General features: G+C 38.9%; 1 protein-coding gene across 6 annotated transcripts in view; it reads left to right on the forward strand.

Annotated features, from left to right (window-relative positions):
* Positions 1–22,163, forward strand: part of ITSN1 (intersectin 1) — a 223,966-nt gene that overhangs the window by 101,586 nt on the left and 100,217 nt on the right. For all 6 annotated transcript variants that reach the window (XM_030328381.2, XM_030328377.2, XM_030328376.2 and 3 more), the window contains exons 9-15: positions 877–940; positions 3,600–3,737; positions 5,352–5,467; positions 11,816–12,078; positions 14,399–14,548; positions 15,161–15,301; positions 21,996–22,083. In XM_030328381.2, coding sequence (XP_030184241.1) covers positions 877–940; positions 3,600–3,737; positions 5,352–5,467; positions 11,816–12,078; positions 14,399–14,548; positions 15,161–15,301; positions 21,996–22,083 — 960 coding nt within the window. The remainder of the gene's footprint in view (positions 1–876; positions 941–3,599; positions 3,738–5,351; positions 5,468–11,815; positions 12,079–14,398; positions 14,549–15,160; positions 15,302–21,995; positions 22,084–22,163) is intronic.

A 22,163-nucleotide genomic window follows, 5' to 3' on the forward strand; every position in this document is an offset into this window, starting at 1 on the left:
GTTTGATGAGGTGCCAATTTGAAAAATGAAATAGCTAAAAGCAAAAATCTATACACAGCAATCTTGCCAATATAATGGTTTAGAATTCCTTGGTCTGTTGTTGGTTGTCCTGGGACCACACCTTGTGAGTCAGTGATAGTAGAAGACATATTTGTCTCTCTCTCCCTAACACTGGTTTATTTTAACACTCAGAATTTCCCACTGTAGACTTCATCTGATACCTAAGGCTAGTTTCATGCCAGAGGTGCAGATATTTACAAGTATTTTAAGAAATGAGAACTGATTTTGAGAGCAGAGTTGGAATTCCGGGAATTCTTTATTGCTAACATCAGAAATGGTTGTGATATTAGACTTGAGCAAGTCACTTTTTTTTTTTTTTTTAAGACTGTGTAATAAAATGGTTACAAGAGTTGTTCTCTCTAAGGTCCCTTCCTTCTCTAAGATTCTCTGAATCTTCTCTAAATGTGTCTGATAGTAGTCATGGTGGAGACAGCAGGCGGTGGGAGAAGATACTGAATTTAGAGGCCTTAAGTTTTGTAAATAAAAGCCTGATACAAATAGAGATGGTAGTCTGGACAAAAGGGCAGGTTGTATTTTGAAACTAATCTTTTACATACTCTTTTTTCATTAAGCATTGATTTAACAAGAATTTATTGAGTATGTTCCAGATGCTGTGCTGTGCTTTGTGTTTTTTCCCCTTTTCATTGGCGCTTAATTTCCTTTTGAAAAAGCCCCTTGGGTAATAGCAAATATTGTTCAAAGCACTGTGATTGCAAGAGATTGCAGAGTGCTTAAGTGCACAACACTGGTCTTCCTGGACAGTGAAGATTTGCTGATTCATCTTTATATTTTTTTTTCCCCCCGGATTCTGTTTAGGTCCCCAAGCAAGAACTATTCTTATGCAATCAAGTTTACCACAGGCTCAGCTGGCTTCAATTTGGTAAGGAATGAAAAGTTCCTTGGTTTGTATAAAGTGGCTTACATTGGTATGGCTTAATGGGTCTTCAGATTGATACGATTATTTATAGATGGGGACATAGGGATTGTGCTTAATTTTCCAATCAGCTGTGATGATTACCTCTCTTTTCCCCCTTTTTGATTTTGAAAAATACAAAAGCAGAGAGATTAATGAATGCTCAAGAACTCCTAACACAGTTTAAGTAAGTCTCAACTTGTGTCTGCCCTGGTTCTCCCCTCCTCCTTCCTGGTTATTTTAAGTCAGATCTCAGTGATCATATCATTTTCATCTGCAGATATTTCAGCCTGTATCTCCAAAAGGGATTTTTTTTTTTAAGAGGACTATAATATCAGTAGTCGAATAAAAAATTTTCAATAGTAATTCTTATTAAGTTAATCAGGTAGTGTTCAAATTCCTTAGGTTGACTCGTGATTTTTTTGTAGTTGATTGGTTCAAACCAGATGTAAATAAATCTATATTTTGCATCAACTCATTGACACGTTTAAGTGTTCTAAAAACTTCCCCTTGTTCTCCACCCTCACCCCCGAAAAGAAAAACCTGGATATTTTGTCCTCTAGTTTCTCCACTCTAACTTCTGATGGTTGCATCCTTGTGTTAATTTATTCCTGTGAGTAGATTGGTCATTGGATCTAGAGCAAGGTTTCTCCACTTAACACTGTTGGCCATTTGGGCCCCATACTTTTTTGTTGTCGGGAGCTGTTCTGTGTATTATAGGTTGTTCAGTAGCCTCTCTGGTCTCTACCTACTAGATGCCAGTAACATGACCCCCATCCCCAGGTGTGACAAAGATGTCTCCATATACTGACAAATGTCCCTGGGATACAAAATCATCCCACTCATGAGAACCACTCATCAAATTCAAGTTCGATTTTTTTTTTTTTTTTTTTTTTTTGCAAGACTACATGAGAGATATTACTGTGTACTTCCACTGGGGGGAGGAGGGAGGGCACATAAATGTCTCTGGCTATTTTGTAATGATTTTTAATAGCTTGAATTGCTTTAATTGCTTACATGCGAGGTTCATGATTTTGCCGTAGGACCCATTGATATGGTTGCTTCATAAGTGGTCACGCTCTAGTGCTAGTCCCTTCACCGATCCTGGTTCCTTCTGCTTTGTGTTAAAGGATCTTCCTTTTGCAATCGAATAATAATAGACCAGTTAATAAACACAATAGACCAGTTAATACGACACATTCAGATCTCTTTAAGTCTGGGTATCTGCCAGTATCCTAGGGCCCTCTGAAATATAAACTTGAGATCTAACATTTATGGAGGTTGACTGGCAGTTTATTAGGTATGTTTGTGACACTGGAATATATTGAAATGCTTAAGTTTCTCACTTATAACCTGCTCTCTCTGAAAAAAATACTTGAGACTTATCCTGCTAGAGTGTTATTATATTCCCTTTCTATACAACAAAAAGGTATTTTAATTAAATGTTTACAGCGATTATTTAGGCAAGTAGCGGGGGGGGAAAAGAACTCCACTGCCTTCTAATTGAATTTACCCAGGAGTGGCTGGTGATGGGGCATGGGAAGGAGGAGAGGATAAGAAAGAGCTGGCAGGAGCCTGGCATCTGGAAATTACAAAGCTAGAGGGACAGAAAAGAGATCAGTGGCTGCCAGGGGCTGTGGGCAAGGCAAGGGGGTGACTGAGAGACTTGGGGGAATTTTGGGTGGTGATGGAACTATTGCGTGTGGTGTGATACACAACTGACTGAATTCATTTACACAACTGAATCTGTCAAAACTTGCAGAACTGTGCTCTAGAAAGGGCAAATGTCACTGCATGGACATTATACCTTAAAACTGAAAACCAAAACGGCGTATGCCACCTAAGGAAGTTTTAGACTTAAGAGGAGTTTCTTGATTTATGGCCTCAGCAGAGCCGGTTTCCCAATGCAGTATCTGTCCTGTTCTCATTCTGGTGAACAGCTTTGTTGTCTGGCATCCTCTTTTGGTGTTGTTAAGTGAAATCACATTCTTGGACTTGCTGGAAAAATCTGTTCACTGTCATTAACTATTAGGGCATGTCGATTATGGGGAATGGTGGCCGTTGATCTTGAGATTAAGGAGCAGCAAACACCTTGATTCTGAGGCAGAAGGCCATAAGGATCCACCCTTGTAGGTCTAGGTCAACCACAGGCCAACTAACCTAAATGGGTGGAACCTGGCCTGCATCTGTTTTTAGAAGGTTTTCCGCTCATTTATTTATGGATCGTCCACGGCTGCTTTCCTGCTGCAAGGGCAGAATTCAGTGTGATAGAGACCGTGTCTTGGAAAGCTTAAATGTTTACTATCTGACCTGATAGTTTGCCGAGCATAGTGTTTAAAGACACATAAAATGTGGGTATGATGCATTTTAAATGGGCTGGCAGGAATTGAGAAAAGCATAATTATAATCATAGTTAACATTTGGTGAATGCCATCCCAACTGTATGGATTGTCTCATTTTTATCTTTCCAACAGTATTATGAAATAGGCACTATTTTTATAAACCGACAAGGCATAGAGAGACTCAATTGGCCTAGAGTCAGAATAAGAGAACATTTCAATCACTCATGAATAGTAACAAGCATGCATTTTCGTGAAGTTGGAAAATAATTAACTTTTTTGAATAGGAATCTTTCTGACATTGATCAAGATGGAAAACTCACAGCAGAAGAATTTATCCTGGCTATGCACCTGATTGATGTAGCGATGTCTGGCCAACCACTGCCACCTGTCCTGCCTCCAGAGTACATTCCGCCTTCCTTTAGGTAAAGAACATTTGGCTCTTATAAGAAACTGTGTGTTTGGTATGTGAATTTCAAACTGGGCTTTGTTGGCTACGTGTATCTTTTGCTCATTTTTATTCCTGGTAAGTAAATGAAATATCCATGAAGTGAAGAAAATCTTATCTAGGCCCTGTGTTAATCTTGGACCTGTTGTTTTCTTTAAAGTATTTATAGTATATTAGTAAAATACCGAAAGAGGGATGATTTTTGTACCAATCTATATAGTCAAAGTTCAGCAAAAATGTTAGCCGTTAAAGTACAACTAAAATAACTTGTATGTAGACAACAAGGCAGGGAGGGATGCCTGGGTGGCTCAGTCAGTTAAGTATCCAACTCTTGATTTTGGCGCAGGTCATGATCTCATGGTTGTGGGATTGAGTCCCACATGAGGCTCCCTGCTGAGCATGGAGCTGGCTTGGACTTCTCTCTCTCTCCCTCTGTCTCTGCCCCTCCCTCCCCCCAAAAAACAAAAAATAAGGGAAAAGAAGGCAGGGAAATTCTGCCTGTGAATTCTATCCATTGGATAGGCAACAAAATACTGGCAATGTAGAAATTATAGTCAGGAAGCTAAATAAAGAAAATTATCCTAGTCTGAAACACAGTTTCAGTAGAGATATCAAGAGTAGACCAAGGTCCAGTTTGGAGAGATCTGCGGTGACTGGTATCCTCTACCTACACACGCCACACACACCTCCCCTCCCAGACAACGATGTCTTTAATTTAAAAGACAAACATGAAATCTTACAAGCACAAAGAACAGAAAACACACACACACAAATAAGACTTTCTGGGAAAGCCGAGGGGAAGGAATCCCCACAAAAAGAAAGGAAACGGTGCTGTTGCTGTGAGCGCATACATGGAGTGAGCTGAGAAAATTGACTGTAGGAAGAAATGGTAGTTGGGCGGTTTGTAAGGTCTGACAGTTGCAAAAATCACCACAAGAGACACAAGGCTTGGAAGCTGATAAAAAAAAAAAAAACACGTTAAAACAAAAAGGTAGATTGGTTTCAAAGAGCAAGGTTAATGGTTTAAGGTGAAACTAATCAGGCAACTAAGTGATTTGTTTTAGGGACTGTAAAGTGTAGAGATTTCATGTGTTTATTATGAGATAAAATGGAAAAAAAGATTTTGTAAAGGGAAGAGAGAGTCTTCCATTCAGCCGAGCTGCTAATCTTCCTTGATGGATTTCATGTTCCATAAAAGGGTAATGGTAACAACAGTGAACTCTTGATTGTGGACCCAGGCACCGTTCTAGACACACGATGCCTAGACTGAATTAATAATAATAACAATAATTAAAGATTAGACACTCGATGATTATTCACTAATTCAGTCCTTCACAATTGCCCTGATTTAGGTGATAATTCTAAATATCCAAATAAGCTTGGCACTTAGCCTCTGGTAGCATTCATGTACTCATTTTTAAAAACCTCTTTGTAAACAGGACCAGATCTTTATCTTTTCCTCACGATACGTGAGATTTTCTCCATGATGTGGCATCATCTTTAAAAACTCTTTTCCACCGTTGGCTCGGTGCTACCTAGACGGCTTTGTGTGAATCCATTTTTTTTTTTTGCTTTGTTTCCCCAACTGCAGACGAGTTCGATCTGGCAGTGGTATATCTGTCATCAGCTCAACGGCAGTAGATCAGAGGTTACCAGAGGAACCAGTTTTAGAAGATGAGCAACAACAGCTAGAGAAGAAATTGCCTGGTAAGGCAGTCTTTCCATCTCAGTTACATCATATTAGAGGTTTTCCGCCTCTAAGGCAAAGACGGGGGTAAAAAGAAATGTAGCTTCTGACATTCTTGCTGTATTCCCTTAACTGACCTTGGAAAGGAGACACTTTTAACATGTTTTGGATTTGACTATAGGTAGAGAAATAAGAACATTACGGACTTGGCTACTTTTAAACTGAAATCTGATTATTTACCAGCAACCAAAAATTTTATAGCGGTTATTTATAGAACACTCGAAGTTGGTAAACCTTTACAGTGCTTGCTTAGTACCACCAGTGCCGAAATAGGATGTAAAACTGCCTCTTGTTATTTTCTCACACGGTTATAAGAAAATTGGAAACTCCTTAATAACAGGAAGCTATTTTAAATTTAGTAAGAACCTATTTTAAAACACCTTCATTGGAGCGTTTGGGTGGCTCAGTTGAGTGTCCAACTCTTGATTTTGGCTCAGGTCACGATCCCAGGGTCCTGGGACTGAGCCCTGCATCAGGCTCTGTGCTGAGTGTGGAGCTTGCTTAAGATTCTCTCCCCACCCCCCGCCCCCTGCCTCTTTCTCCTGCTTGCACTCTCTCTCAAATTAAAAAAATATATGCAAATAAATAAAATTTAAAAATCCTCATCTATAATAATAAGCTCATCACACTATTAAAATATTCTAGACCAGCTATGAATTATTGATAATGAGATGATAATTGATACTAAGAGGCAAATGAAATTTATTATGGAGTCTCTCTATATTAGTTTTCATATTTTCTTATATTTGTCAGTGTCATTTAGCTGCATTTAAAGTGCTCAGTGGTTAACTAGCCTGCTCAGGACACTAGCTCTCCCGATTTCCTCTTTAAATTTTTTTTCTATTTATTGATAAACTTCTTATTGATAATGTTCTTTGTGTGAAGCTATGTGTTGAGTACGGTGAAGAATTTAAACGTTAACAGTGTGGTCCGTACCATCAAGAAGGTTATAACAGAATTGAGGATTTAGGGCATCCATATAAATAATCACCAAAGCAGTACCTAAGTGTGGTAAAGTCCTGAAGACAGTAGCATAGATGCACAGCACAGCTTACTTACGCGGGTTGGCATAGACTGGGAAAGGCATGAGGTAGAAATCTCTGTGCAGGAGGTCTCGTCTCAGTCACGTTGAGACTGAAGATGAATAGGGTCATTACAAGTGGGAAGGAAGAACATTTCAGGTTGGTAATAATGGGAATGAAGTCTCAAAGGCAAATAAGGACAGGAATCCTTTGAATATGGAATTTTCTTTTCCTGTCGGTAGTTAGACATTCATTTAGAGTTCTGAACAGGAAGTGACATCATTGTTTTTTTGTTCATGCATTCATTCTTTGAGTAGCCATTTATTATGTGCCTCCTCTGTAGCAGAAACAGGGCCAGGTATTAGAACTAAGATGTGTAGGGACCTTTAGGGTTTTTTTTTAAATTGGGGTAAAATTCACATAACAGAAATTTGATGATTAAAAAATATACAGTTCAGTGGCTGTCTTAGGGTGGGCTGCCATAATAAAGTATAGTAGTCTAGGTGGCTTAAATAGCAGAAGTGAATTAATTTCTCACAGTTCTGGAGGCCAGGAAGTCCAACATTAGGATGCCATCCAATTCAGTTCCTGGTCACGCTGTCTTTGTGGCGTGCAGATGGCGATCTTCTTTTTGTGCCCTCATATCACTTTTCCTTGGTGTGTGCACATGGGAAGAGAGAAATCTCTTTTTCTCTCTTACTGTCTTCCTCTGTTAAAGCCATTAATCCCACCCTCAGGACCTTATCTTAACCCTGATTAAATAACATCACATTAGGGCTTAGACTTCAGCATAGGAAGTCTGCAGGTTATTCAGTCCATGACACTGCTGTTCAGTATACTCACAGTGTTGTGCAGCCATCAGCTCTGTCTAGTGCTGAGATGTTTTCATCACCCCAAAAGAAAACTCCATACGCAGTGATTCCTGATTCCCCCCTCCCCCAGCCCTGGCAGTCAGCAGTCTGCTTTCTGCCTCTTGGGGTTTACCTGTCTGGGACATTTCATATAAATGGTCTTGTACAGGGAGTGGCCTTTCACTTATCAACATCGTTTTGATTCATGCATGTTGTAGCATGTATCATTATTACTTCCTTCCTTTCTGTGATTGAGTGGACTTCCAATTTTAAGGTAGCAAAGTAAAACGGATATACCTCCTCCGCAGTCAGTAAAGGAGCAAGAAGGACAAGAAAACCAAAGCACACTTAACCGTGTTTGGTCTCTAATCCACAACTGTAATGTCTGAGGAATGTCTGTCTAAAGCAGCAAAGGCCAAACAGGAATGTGGGAAGAAGCCAAGGAAGGGTGCCCACAGTTACAGATCTCAAGACCAAGTATCAAGTGACAGTTCTGAAAATAGGGCACAATGGGAATGGCGTGCTACACAGGCAGGCCTTGAGAGCTTCTCCTGTCTGGGGTCGGTTCCAAGGAGGAGCATGTGAGGCAAACACAAAATTGAATGGACACTGCTGAAGACATAGGAAGGGACATGAAAACATGAAGGGACATTGGGAATTTATTTTTAAAGGAAAAGGAAATGGCTATAAACAGAATGATAGCAAGGATTGAGAAAAAAATGATTGGCCTGGGAAATAAAGCTAAAATTCCTAATTGGTGTTCTCAAAGAAGGAGACTGAATGATGGATTAGAAAAAATTATTTACTGAATGTGATCTGCATAGTGATTAGGGTACATCTTGTTCTTCATTATGAAATGTAGAATACTCACCTACCTACCTCTGCCTTCAGAAATCGTCTTGTTAGAATAGAAGACACACACAAGCACAGTTATAAGCTGAGGAGAGAGAGGTAGGGACGGAAAGATTCATGGTACAGGAAAGTTAGGGGGTCAATTGCTCAATCAAGGTGATGGAGAAGGAAAAGCATAAACAGGGAAGGAAAGGAGGTTGGTGGTGATACAGAATTGCAGTTTTAGAAAGTTATTCTACAGGTGGTGTTCAGTGTTTTGAATGCCATGACGTGGTATTTGTCATGGAGGGGAGAGTATGTTAGCAAAGAACTTAGGATTTTTTTTTAATTGAGATAAAATTGGTATATAGTACTGTATTAGTTTCAGGTGTACAGCATAATTCAGTGTTTGCATACACTACAACGTGATCATTACGGTAAGTCCAGTTACCATCCATCACCAACAGTTGACCCCCTTCACTCTTTTCTCCCACCCCCAAACTCCCTTTCTCTTTGGTAACCCCCCATTCTCTTTCTATATCTGTGAGTTTTGTTTTGTTTTTATTCCATATATAAGTGAAATCAGATGATATATGTCTGTTTGACTTGTTTTACTTAGCATAATACCCTCAAGGTCCATCCGTGTTGTTGCAAATGATTTCCTTCTTTTTTATGGCTGAATAATAATGCATTTTCTTTATCCAGTCATCCACCGAGAGACACTTAGGTTGTTGGCGTGTCTTGGCTATTGTAAACAATGCTGTAATGAACATGGGGGTACAGATATCTTTTTGAATAATTTTGTTTTCTTGGGTAAATGTCCAGAAGTGGAATTGGTGGGTCATCTGGCAGTTTTGTTTTATTTTGTTTTGTTATGTTTTTGAGGGACCTCTATACTGTTCTTCTGTAGTGGCTACACCAATTTACATTCCTCCCGACAGTGTGTGAGGGTTCCCTGTTCTCCACAACCTCTCCAACACTTGTTATTCCTTGTCTTTTTGATAATAGTCATTTTGACAGGTGTGAGATGACATCTCATGTGGTTTTGATTCGCGTTTCTGTGATGATTAATGATGATGAGCATCTCCTCATGTGCCTGTTGACCATCTGTACAGCTTCTTTGCAAAAATGTCTACTCAGATCTTCTGCTCTATTTTTTAATCAGATTGTTTTATGTTGCGTTGTATGAGTTATTTTATATATTTTAGATACTAGCCCATTATCAGATATGTGATTTGCAAATATCTTCTCTCATTGCAAAGGTTGTCTTTTTATTTTGTTGATAGTCTCCTTCACTGTGCAGAAGCTTTGTAGTTTGATATAATCCCATTTGTTTGTTTTTTCTTTCATTATTCTTGCCTTTGGAATCAGTTCCAGAAAGCAGTGTTCCATGAGTCATGTCAGTGAGCCTAGTCAGTGATGTTTCTGATAGGAGTTTCATGGTTTTAGGCCTGCATTCAAGTCTTTAATCTGTTTTGAGCTAATTTTTACATATGGTGTAAGTGTGTTGTAGACTCTAGGTCTGGAGTTCTCTCTTGTCCAGCAAGAGAGCGGGACTCAGGGTTGAAAATGTGAGAGAGGCTAATACCCAGGAGGAGACAAGAGCCCTGAGTAAGGGTCCTTGCTCCCTTTTTTATTAGGATCAGAATGCTTACAAGTGTGATGGGCATGGACAGACTGTCAGTGAAACCGTGAACTCATGGGCTCATGGGCTTGGGGAAGAGGGGGTTTTGGAGATACACGGTGTTAGGGGTTTGGGTCAATACAAGACAGGCTTCTGGTGCAGGGTGGAAAGTTGTTTATAGCAAACATGAGGCCCCACCTCTGTTTACCTAAACTAGCCAAGGTGACAAGAAAGACAGAGCATGCTACCTCAGGGTCAACAAGACATCTTTCTTTTGCTAATTAGCTCCACTCTGGGCAACTGGCCCTGCTGTGGTCTATAGCTCTATTTACCTGTTTACCTAATTGGTCCTTCCTTCTTGTGAAAGCAGCTTTCTGCTATTGTCCTATACCTTTGCCCTTTACTGGGGACCTTTGCCCCCTTTACCTAATCTTATTTACCTACTCTTGTTTACCCAAACTTGGGTGTGTTCATCCTATGGCTTTCTAATTCTTTATGCCTTGTTAACCCATCAGTGCAGGCTCAGGGAATTCCTAAGCTTGTTCCCTGCAAGAGTGGTCCAGTTTCATTCTTTTGCATGTGGCAGTTTTCTAGCACCATTTATTGAGGAGACTTTTCTTTCTCCATTGTGTATTTTTGTTTTATTTGTTGTAAATTAGTTGACCATATAAGTGTGGGTTTGTTCCTGGGCTCTATTCTGTTCCATTCATCTGTGCCTGTTTTTATGCCAATAATACTGCTTTGATTACTACAGCCTTGTAGTATAGTTTGAAATCAGGGAGCACGATACCTCCAACTTTGTTCTTCTTTCTCTCAAGTCTGCTTTGGCTATTCAGGGTCTTTTGTGGTTCCATATAAATTTTAGAATTATTCTAGTTCTGTGAAAAATGCTATTGGAATTTTGATAGGAACTGCATTGAATTTGAAGGTTGCTTTGTGTAATATGGACATTTTAACAATATTAATTTTTCCAATCCAATTCTGATCATGGAATACTTTTCCACTGAATTATGTCTTTTGTTTCTTGCATCAGTGTCTTAAAGTTTTCAGTGTACGAGTCTTTCACCTTCTTGGTTAAATTTATTCCTAGGACTGAGTCTCTCTCTCTCTCAAAATAAAGAAACATTAAATTAAAAAAAAAATTTTTTTTTAATTTTTTTTAATGTTTTATTCAATTTTTGAGGGGGGGGAGAGACAGAGACAGAGACAGAGAGTGAGTGGGGGAGGGGCAGAGAGAGAGGGAGACACAGAATCCGAAGCAGCCTCCAGGCTCCGAGCGGTCAGCACAGAGCCCGATGCGGGGCTCAAACCCACGAACCGTGAGATTGTGACCTGAGCCGAAGTCGGACGCTTAACCGACTGAGCCACCCAGGCGCCCCCCCAAAAAAATTTTTTTTAAAAAGGGGCGCCTGGGTGGCTCAGTTGGTTGAGCGTCCGTCATGACTTCGGCTCAGGTCATGATCTCACACTTGTGAGTTCTAGCGCCACGTATGGCTCTGTGCTGACAGCTCAGAGCCTGGAGCCTGCTTCAGATTCTGTGTCTCCCTCTCTCTCTGCCCCTCCCCTTCTTGTGCTCGCTCTCTCTCTCTCTCTCTCTCTCTCTCTCTCTTCTATCTCAAAATAAATAAACATTAAATTAAAAAAAAATTTTAAATTTATTCCTAGGTATTCTTTTTGATGCCATCATGAATGGGATTGTTTTCTTAATTTTCCTTCTATTGGCTAATTATTAGTACTGTATAGAAATGCAACTAATTTCTGTATATTGCTTTTGTATTCTGCAGTTTACTGAATCAAGTTCTTGGTTCTAAAAGGTATTTAGTGTCCTCGTGGTCACAGGCAGGCACAGGCAGGAAGGAAACTTGGGGAGTTCTGGTTTGCATTTATACTACAGATTTCAAATGTGCCACCGAATGTTTCCTTTGAAAATAGTGTTGAAAATCATGACTTTTCATAGTGTCTCTGCTTCTCGTTTTAAAGTAACATTTGAGGATAAGAAGCGCGAGAATTTTGAGCGTGGCAACCTGGAACTCGAAAAGCGGAGGCAGGCTCTCCTGGAACAGCAGCGCAAAGAGCAGGAGCGCCTGGCCCAGCTCGAGCGCGCGGAGCAGGAGAGGAAAGAGCGGGAGCGCCAGGAGCAGGAGCGCAAGAGACAACTGGAGCTGGAGAAGCAACTGGAAAAGCAGCGGGAACTAGAACGGCAGAGAGAGGAGGAGAGGAGGAAGGAAATCGAGAGACGGGAGGTAAGCAGCCACGGAGCCACCCCCACAGTTAGCGCCTGTGGCTTGCTCCCCTTCTCTCTTAATTGGTCAGGTGGCAGGTTAACACAGTCTCCTTCCTTTTACAGTTGCGTACTTTTAGTATGTTCACCAAGCCGTGTGACCCTGTCTGATTCCAGAGCACGTTCCTCACCCCAAGAAGAACTCTCTTCCCCATTAAGCAGTTACTCCCCACCCGCCTCTCCCTGCCCTTAACAGCCACTCATTTATTTGTTTTCTGTGTCCACAGGTTGGCCTGTTGTGGACATTTCACAAGTGGGATCATATACCATGTGCCCTTCTGTGTCTGGCTTCCACTTAGCTTGTTTTCAAGTCCCAAGTTGTAGCGTGAATCAATACTTTATTCCTTTTTATGACCGGATAATACTCCAGTACACGGATGTACCACATTATATTTATCCATTCATGAGTTGATGGACGTTTGAGTTGTTTTCAACTTTTTTGACTATTATGAATAATGCTGCTAAGAACATTCACACTCAAGGGGCGCCTGGGTGGCTCAGTCAGTTAAGCTCCCGACTCTTGCTTTCAGTTCCGGTCACCATCTCGTGGTTCATGAGATTGAGCCCCCCCTTCGGGTGCTGTGCTGACAGTACGGAGCCTGCTTGGGGTTCCCTCTCTCTCTCTCTCTCTCTCTCCCTCCCTCCCCCTACCCCATTTACATTTGCGTGCTCTCAAAATAAATAAAAACTAAAATATATACATATATTTATTACTATATGTATATATACACATATATATATAAAAATATTTACACTCAAGCTTTTGATAATTCAGTCTCTTAACAAAAACCACTGATATTTGTTGAGAATTTTTCAGACTTTCTTCTCTGCATTTAAAAATATGGGGCGCCTGGGTGGCGCAGTCGGTTAAGCGTCCGACTTCAGCCAGGTCACGATCTCGCGGTCCGTGAGTTCGAGCCCCGCGTCGGGCTCTGGGCTGATGGCTCAGAGCCTGGAGCCTGTTTCCGATTCTGTATCTCCCTCTCTCTCTGCCCCTCCCCCATTCATGCTCTGTCTCTCTCTGTCCCAAAAATAAATAAAAAAAACATTGAAAAAAAAAAATGTATGTAGCAATATAAAAGGTTATATATGGTTGGAGAGGTTGGGGATTTAGTGCAATTTTTTTTAAAGCCCTGTAATGATCTCATACTAATTATATTGTCTGTGCCCTTTTTTTTCCACTTTAAAAAAACGTGTGTGGGAAATCTTCAATATATTGGATGAAAGGCCTCATCAATTTGGTGCCATACTGGATAAGGGCTAAGCCAGTCTTTTGTCCGAATTTCCAGTTAAGCACATTGCTACTGAGGGCAATGCCATGATTCTTTTGTGTGAATGAAATCTATTTTATAGATGGGAGATTTTCCTTTATAAAAACACAAAACACAATACTTTGGTTTCATCTCCTTTTATTGCTTCAGAAAATTTAGGGCAGTAAGCCTCTGTTCAGGCAGAGACACACAGATACCAACAGGGTTTTAATTTCCAGAATGGACAGCCAAAGGACTCAGTGCCTTCCTTTCCTCTGTGTTTTTTTTTTTTTTTTCCAAGACACTTTAGAGTATTTATTAAGAACTATTTAATAGGCATTTACCAGGTACCAGGCATTGATAGTCCCTAGAGATATACTGAAGGATAGTATTCCACCTGTCCTCTGGCCTGTAAAAGGGTAGTTGGAGTAAGTAGCAATTACAGTAAAGAGTGCCAGGTGCTCTTTACCCAGCAGCCATCAGAGTCAGCTCTGAGGAGGGCTGACGTGGCCACAGAAATTACAGAAGCTTCTGTGGTAAAAGAAGATGAATGATTAGGGGGCTGGAGGGCAACAAATTTTAAGACTTGAGGTAAATAATTTCTTTTTGGGTAGAAGAAAGTTTTGTTTTGGGGGGATATTTCTTGTTCTTTTTGTTCTAGGGGTTTGGATTTTGATTTTACTAGATTTTACTAGATTTTTCCTTATCCTCCATGAGTCAGTAAATAAGGAAGAAAGGTTATTTTTTTTATCACTTCAGGCACTCTTGAAGGCACAAACAATCAAATTGCAACGATGACATGAATCCTGTCCTCATCTTACCTAATAGCCTTTCTAAATATTCTTTTTTTTTTCATAGAAGGAATACTACATTTGTATAAATTTTGTGTTGCTATTTTGTAATAGAATTTCTTGCAGTGTGTAACATTTTATCCCTGAAAGAAAAGACTTCCTAGATGTTATGTTTATTAAGAGACATTGTATAATGTAAGCACTAAAAAATTAATAAGCTGTCTGTTTGTAAATGTCACAGGCTGCAAAACGAGAACTTGAAAGGCAACGACAACTTGAATGGGAACGGAATCGAAGACAAGAACTACTCAATCAAAGAAACAAAGAACAAGAAGACATAGTTGTACTGAAAGCAAAGAAAAAGACTCTGGAATTTGAATTAGAAGCTCTAGTGAGTGAAGTTTGATTATGCTTTGGGAATACAGTTGACCCTGCGCAGTCAGAACTCTGTAACTCCTGACTCCCCTAACACATAACTACTAGTAGCCTACTGTTGACTGGAAGCCTTACTGATAACACAAATAGTTGATTAACACATATTTCATATGTTATATTTATCATATACTGCATTCTTTTAATAAAGTAAGCTAGAGAAAAGAAAATGTTGAGAAAATCATAAAGAGGAGAAAATGCATTTACAGTACTGTACTGTTATTTAAAAACATTTTTTTTAACTTTATTTATTTTGAGAGAGCGCAGTGAGGGAAGGACAAGAGAGAGCGGGAGATAGAGAATCCCAAGCAGGCTCTGCACTGTCAACTTGGAGCCCGATGTGGGGCTCAAACTCATGAAACCATGAGATCATGACCTGAGCCCAAACCAAGAGTAGGATGCTTAACCGACTGAGCCACCCAGGCGCCCCAGTACTGTACTGTTATTTATCGAAAAAAATCCGTGTGTATGTGGACCCCTGGAGTTCACCCTCGTGTTGTTCAAGGGTCAGCGGTACAGTAACACTGAACCATTAAAAATGGTAATAATAATAATTTTTCATGTGTTAAAGAATGATAAAAAGCATCAACTAGAAGGAAAACTTCAAGATATCAGATGTCGATTGACCACCCAAAGGCAAGAAATTGAGAGTACGAACAAATCCAGAGAGTTGAGGATTGCAGAAATCACCCATCTACAGCAACAGTTACAGGTGAGAAAACACATCCCTTAACAGCTTTTTGGCTTTCCCTGCTTTTCCTCTGATTCATTTCACTCATTTATTCCTACAAGCACCCAGCCTCCATGAGGTACTGGGCTCTGGGAAGCAAATACGAAGTTGACAAAGCCCTGGTCTGAAAAGGAGGCTGTCAAGGAAACAAACTCAACATGCTTGCTGAGCATTGCTGCGTGCCAGGCCAGACGCTCTCAGAGGCGCTGAGGGTCCAGCAGTGAGCGGAGATGAGAGCCCCCCCTTCACGGAGCTTACCTTCTATCTGCAGGGCAGGACACTGACAAAAGAAGTCAAGTGTGTACTCTTAGAGTATGAGAGTGAGTAGGAAACAGAGTCCTGGAGAGAAGGAGGGCAGTTATTTATTATTTTTTTTGTAAGATTTTATTTTTGGGGTGCCTGGATTGGCTTAGTTGGTTTGAGTGTCCGACTCTTGATTTTGGCTCAGGTCATGATCCCAAGGTTGTGGGATCAAGCCCTCATCAGGCTCTTTACTAAGCATGGAACCTGCTTAAGATTCTCTTTCTCTCTCTCCCTCTCTCCTTCCCCCCCTCCACCCCTCTCCCCCACTCACACTCTCTCAATAAAAATACAATAATACAACAAAAATTATTTTATTTTATTTTATTTTATTTCAAGTAATCGCTACACCCGAGGTGGGGCTTGAACTCAAAACCCCAGGATCAAGAGTCGTACATTCCACCAACTGAGCCAGCCAGGCGCCTGCAAGGGCAGTTTTTTAAATTAGGTGGTCAGGACAGGCTTCCCTGTAAGGGTCCATTTGAGCAAAGACTTGAAAGAGAGAAGCGGTTAAGCTGTGTGGCTTTCTGGCAGAACGAGCTGTAGGTACGGAGACAGCAGTGTGAGAGCTGTGAGGCTATAGCCCGTGTTTGGGATGTGCTTACAGCAAGGAGGCCGCTGTGGTTGGAGCAGGCAGGGACTGGATCACCTGGGACATGTAGTTCACTCATGAGACTTTGACTTTACCGTGATCATCACAATAAGGGAGTGCGGCTCAGTATTTTAACGGGAGTATGAGAGAGAATTATACTGAATAGTTGGGGACATAATGGAATGCTATCAGCAGTTCTGCTTCCGTTTATTAGGTATCCAGAGTTGACCACCAAGTTGCATAATATCACCTGGTTTGGTTTCACTTGTTGAACTGGGGGCAGGGGATGTCAAATTCATGTAGATGCTGTTCTGCTTGTCATCATGAAAGATGATCATTTTTGAGGTTTGTGACTTTCCTCAGCCTGATGATTTGAGATTTATCCATACTTGTGAGCAGATCAGTAGATTGTTCGTTTTCATCCCTAAGTAGTATTTCCTGTTGATTGACATTTGGGTTCTTTCCGGTTTGGAACTTTTATGCATAAAACTGCAATGGGTATTTATTTGCAAGTCTTGATGTGGAAATATGTTTTATTTCTCTTATTTGTGTATTAACTTTTAGGAATGGAATTACCGTGTCCTATAAATATAGGCTAACCCTACGGGAGACCGTCAGACTGTTTCTAGGGTGGTTGTACCATTTTACTTTCTTTCTACATTTTACACTTTACATGTGTGAGTGCTTCACTAGTTTCTCATCCTGGCCAACACTTGCTTTGTCATTATTTGTAATGAATATTTCTGATGGATGTGTCACAGTATCTCATGTGGCTTTAATTTGCATATCCCTGAAAGCTAGTGGTGTTGGGCCTCACTTCCTACGTGTATTGGTATGTATCTTCTTGTGTGTGTCTTTTGTGAACAGATCTTTTGCCCATTTTTTGTTGGGTTATTTACCTTACTGTGGAACTGTAAAGAGTTCTTTATATATTTTTGTATCAAGTCCTTTGTCAGATATTTTTACCTTCCCTATAGCTTCCATTTTTGTAATGGTGTTTTTTGAGAAGTTTTAAGTTGTCGGGAAGTTCAGTTTATTAATTTTTTCTTTTATGGTTTACGTTTTTTTGTGTTCTAAGAATCTTTGGCCATCCCAAGGTTGCAGACATTTTCTCTTAACGTTTTCTTCCAGGATTTTTACAGTTTTCTCTTTTATGTTTAAATCTGTAATCCATTTCACATTGATTTTTATGAAAGTGTAAAGTAAGGGGTGAGGCTCATCTTTTTTTTTTCCATACCAATACCCAATTGTTGTAGCAACATTTATAGAAAACACTGTCCTTTTCCCTTATTGAATTACCTTGGTTGTTGAAAATCAATTAATGTGAAATTTTCAGTAGTATTCTTTTTTCAAATTATTTTGGCTATTTTACATCCTTTACATTTCCACGTAAGTGTTAGAATTTGCTTGTCAGTTTTTACAAAAGATACTTAGAATTTTGATTGGTGTTTCATTGAATTTATAGATCAATTTGGGAAGAATTGACATCTTAACAATATTGAGTCTTATGCTATATTTCTCAATTTTATTCAGGTTATATTATAGTTTTCAATGTATACGTTTTGTGTATATTTTACAAAGTTTATCCCTGTTTTGTGGTTTTTTGACTCTGTTGTATATTGCATATTTTTACTTCAGTTTCCAATTGATGCCAGTATATAGAGACAGAATTTTTATGTGTCAACCTTATATCTACAATATTGCTTAACTCATTTTCGGCTTCCTTAGAGTTCCTATGTATAAAATATATGGTCTGTGAATAGAGACAGCTTTATTGCTTCCTTTCTAACCTATGTACTTTTTATTTCTTCGTCTTAACTGAATTGATCACAGCCTCTAGTACTATGTTAAATAGAAGTGGTGAGAGTCTCTATCTTAAGGGGAAAGCATTCAATTTCTGACTATTAAGTATGATGTTAACTATAGGTGTTTTTGTTGGATTCCCTTTATCAAGTTGAGGGACTTCCTTCCTGTTCCTTTTTTGCTGAGAGTTTTAGTCATGAATGGGTGTTGAATTGGCTCATAACTTTTTTTTTCTGCATCTACTGAGATGTTCACATGTTTTTTCTCCTTTATTTTGTTCATACGGTGATTTATGTTGATTAAAATTTGAATGTTAAACCAACCTTCTATTCCTGAGATAAAACCATATTTGGTCATGGTGTATTGTCATTTAAAAAAAATATTTAACTTGATTCAATTTGCTATTACTATCTTTCACTTAAGTTCATGAAAGATACTGGTTTATAGTTTTCTTGTAATATCCTTACCTAGTTTTGTTATCAGGGTAATAAATGAGAAAATAGTTGGAGAGTATTCTTTCCTCTATTTTCTAAAAAAGTTTGTGTTGAAATGGTGTCTTTTCTTTAAGTTTTTCAGTCATCAGTGAAATAAATCATCTGGGCCTGGAGTCTTTTTGTTTGTTTGTTTGTTTCTTTTTTTTTCTTTTTTTTTTTTTTGACTTTTATTTTAGAAAGAGAGAGCTGGGGAGGGGGCAGAGGGAGAGAGAGAATCTCAGGCAGGCTCCACACTCAGCAAAGAGCCCAACTTGGGACTCTATCCCAGGACCCTGGGATCATGACCTGAGCCAAAATCAAGAGTTGAACACTCAACTGATTGAGCCACCCAGGCGCCCCTTGTGGTAGGACTTTTAATGCAAAATGTATTTAATAAATATAGGTAGGACTTAATAAATATTGTGGTAGGACTTTTGCAAAATGTATTTAATAAATATAGGGGTATTTACATTTTCTGTTTCATCTTGAGTCTAATTATTTGTATCTTTCAGTGATTTTTTTCGTTTCATCCAAGTTGTCAAATTTATTTGTATAAAGTTGTTTTATAATATTCTCTTATTCTTTGCAAGTCTGTAGTATCTATAGTGATGTCACTTCTTTCGTTCCTGATCATGGGAATTTGTATCTTCTCTACCCCTTCCGATTTTTCCTTTTTCCCTTTCTTTCCTTTCTCATCCTCCTCTTCTCCATCAATCTAACTAGAAGTTTATTGGTTTCATTGATTTTTTTGAAATAAGCTTTTGGTTGTGTTGATTTTTCTTTATGGTTTATCTGTTTTCTGTTTCATTTACTTATACTCTTTATTATTTCCTTCCACCTACTTATTTTGGCTATAATTTCCTTTTTTCTAGCTTCATAAAAAGGAAGCTTAGATTACTGAACTTGAACCTTTTTTCATTTTTGATATAAACATTTTAAGGTATAAATTTCCTTCCAAGCATTATCATAGCCATATTTCACAAATTTTTAATGTGTTTTCATATTCATTCAATTCAAAAGACTTTTTATTTCCTTGGTAATTTCTTCTTTATTTAGGATTATGCTGTTTAGTTTCCAGATATTTGGATTGTTTCCCATATATTGTACTGATTTCTGATTTATTTATATTGTAAACTGTGAGCATAGTATGTATAATTTCAATTCTTTTTAATCTTTTTGAGTTTACTGTGACTTATTTTATGACTCAGCATATGATCTATGTTGGTGATTATTTTATGTGCACTTGTAAAGAATGTGCACTCTGTTGTAGTTGGGTGGAGTGTCCCATAAACGTCAATCAGAGCAAATTGATTCATGGTGTTTTTTGTGTTTTCTCTGTCCTTACTGATTTTGTGACGTCTTCCAGCTGTTGCAAGAAGGGTGTTGAAAGCTCTAGCATTATAAATTTTTCCATTTTCTTCCCAGTTCTGTCATTATTTTTTCATGTACTATGAAGTCCTAATTGATTTGAGATATTAGGATATGACATACAATGTAAATAGTATCAGATGTTCACTGCTAGAAGTTGTTTGAACATATTAAAAAATGCATGTACCTTTTAAAAGTATATACTTCTATATGGTAACTTTATATATATATATATATCTTTCATTAACTGTGAGAAGTTTCATAAAATATTCTTTTGGAAAATTTAGGAGTGAAGGCCATGTGTTTATTATCTCACCGAATGCTCTGTGACCAAACACATTTTTATTATTGAAGTTTGACACTTAGTATGTTCACTTATTGATAATAAAATACAAATCAGGGTTCCTGAAAAAGTAGTGAAGTGGAAAGTAACACATGGTTTGAAGTAGGCCATGTATATCACAGGTTATGAGATGTTGGTTCCCTTTCCTTACCGGAAATTAGCAAATATTTGCTATGTAGCTGAGTCAGGTGGCCCTTCATATTAGTTTGACTTATTTCAGAAACTTAGGTTGGCATTTAAAAGTGATGTTGAGGGGCGCCTGGGTGGCTCCGTCGGTTAAGCGTCCGACTTCAGCTCAGGTCATGATCTCGCGGTCCGTGAGTTCGAGCCCCGTGTCGGGCTCTGTGCTGACAGCTCAGAACCTGGAACCTGCTTCGGATTCTGTGTCTCCCTCTCTCTCTGACCCTCCCCTGTTCATGCTCTGTCTCTCTCTGTCTCAAAAATAAATAAACATTAAAAAAATTTTTTTTTAAATAAAAATAAAAGTGATGTTGATATAAGTAAAATAGTCTCTGATCTGAGCTAGGCTTTATCTTGATGCATCATTGTTTATCTTGGTTCAGGAAAGAAACTTTGGGATTGGGTATAGTAAAGGGCCTTTCCTCAGTTGAGGGAGGAGAATAGGAGAAGCTCAGTTGGCTGGCCCTTTCTGGGGAAACAGTCTGAATTGTATATTCTTTTTTGTCCAGATTTGGGGAAAGGGATATGGATTATTCGTATGAGAAGATGCTTCCAGATCCTCTCTGTTGAGCTAAATCTCTCTACTATTCAGACTTGGAGCACACAGAAATTTATTGTATATAAGCCAGTCTGTATCTAAGGATGGTTGTTCCAAAAAGACTGTTCCTTAGCCTGTGATGAAGATTTTCAATTAAGGCATTTTTATTTTTTGATACCAAAATTCAATGCAAAGAGATTTTATTTTCAAGTTTTTATTTAAATTCCAGTTAGTTAACATATAGTGTAATGTTAGTTTCAGATGTAGAATTTAGTGATTCATCACTTACAACACCCAGTGCTCAAGGTAAAAATGAACATCAACTATTTGTTATTCTGTGCTGGAAAGGCTGTTACTTACTGAAATGTGTAGAAACGACATAGGATAATTTCAGTTGAAAAGCAACTCCAGTGCCTAATGGGTCATCCACAAAAACTCAAATAGCCTTTGAGTGAGTTAGCTTTTTTCTTATATCGGTTAAAAAATAGTTGGTTCAAGACTTTCGTGTACCTGTTTAAAATTGTAGGTCCATCCTCAGTGGTTGGAAAACATATATGGCAGCCAAGATTCTGTTGTTAGGAATCTCATTTTGATGTCTGTTTCCATCTTCAGGTGTATGGTAAACCTCACTTCAGCCCTGTGAAATATCCAAGTTCAGAATAGAGTCGTTCCTGTTCAAACCACTGAGTCAGTTTACAAACAAGGTCCCTGTATTTACATTTGATCCCAGTGCAAGGGAGAGATCATTCCTTTCAGTTTTCTCTGCTGAGTTGTACTTAGAGTACTTTTTTTCAAGCTTATAAATAGACAGTAAGTCAACAAAAATTTAAGAAATGTCAAGAGAGCCATAACTGTCTTAGCTTTATTTCAGTGAAAAGCATTTGGCAAATAGTTAATTGCTTGGCAAGAAAGCAGGCGCTGCCCTGACTGATTAGATGCAGTTTCAACATACAGGATTTGGGGATGAGATTAGATGAATCTTTGAAGGATGAGAAAGCAGAGTTCTGTCTGCTTGGCCAGAACATAGGTTTCGTAGGTTTCCTTGTCATTTCATTGTTGTTTTCCTCCTTCTCTCCTAGGAGGCTCAGCAAATGCTTGGAAGACTTATTCCAGAGAAACAGATACTCAATGACCAATTAAAACAAGTTCAGCAAAACAGTTTACACAGTAGGTGTTTTCTTTTTCAAATTGGCCTTTATCCTTTCCTAATGGTAAGAATTTCCTCCAGTGTAATGAGACCATTTAAA

This window comes from Lynx canadensis, chromosome C2, assembly GCF_007474595.2.
Source record: "Lynx canadensis isolate LIC74 chromosome C2, mLynCan4.pri.v2, whole genome shotgun sequence".
Lineage (NCBI taxonomy): Eukaryota > Metazoa > Chordata > Mammalia > Carnivora > Felidae > Lynx > Lynx canadensis.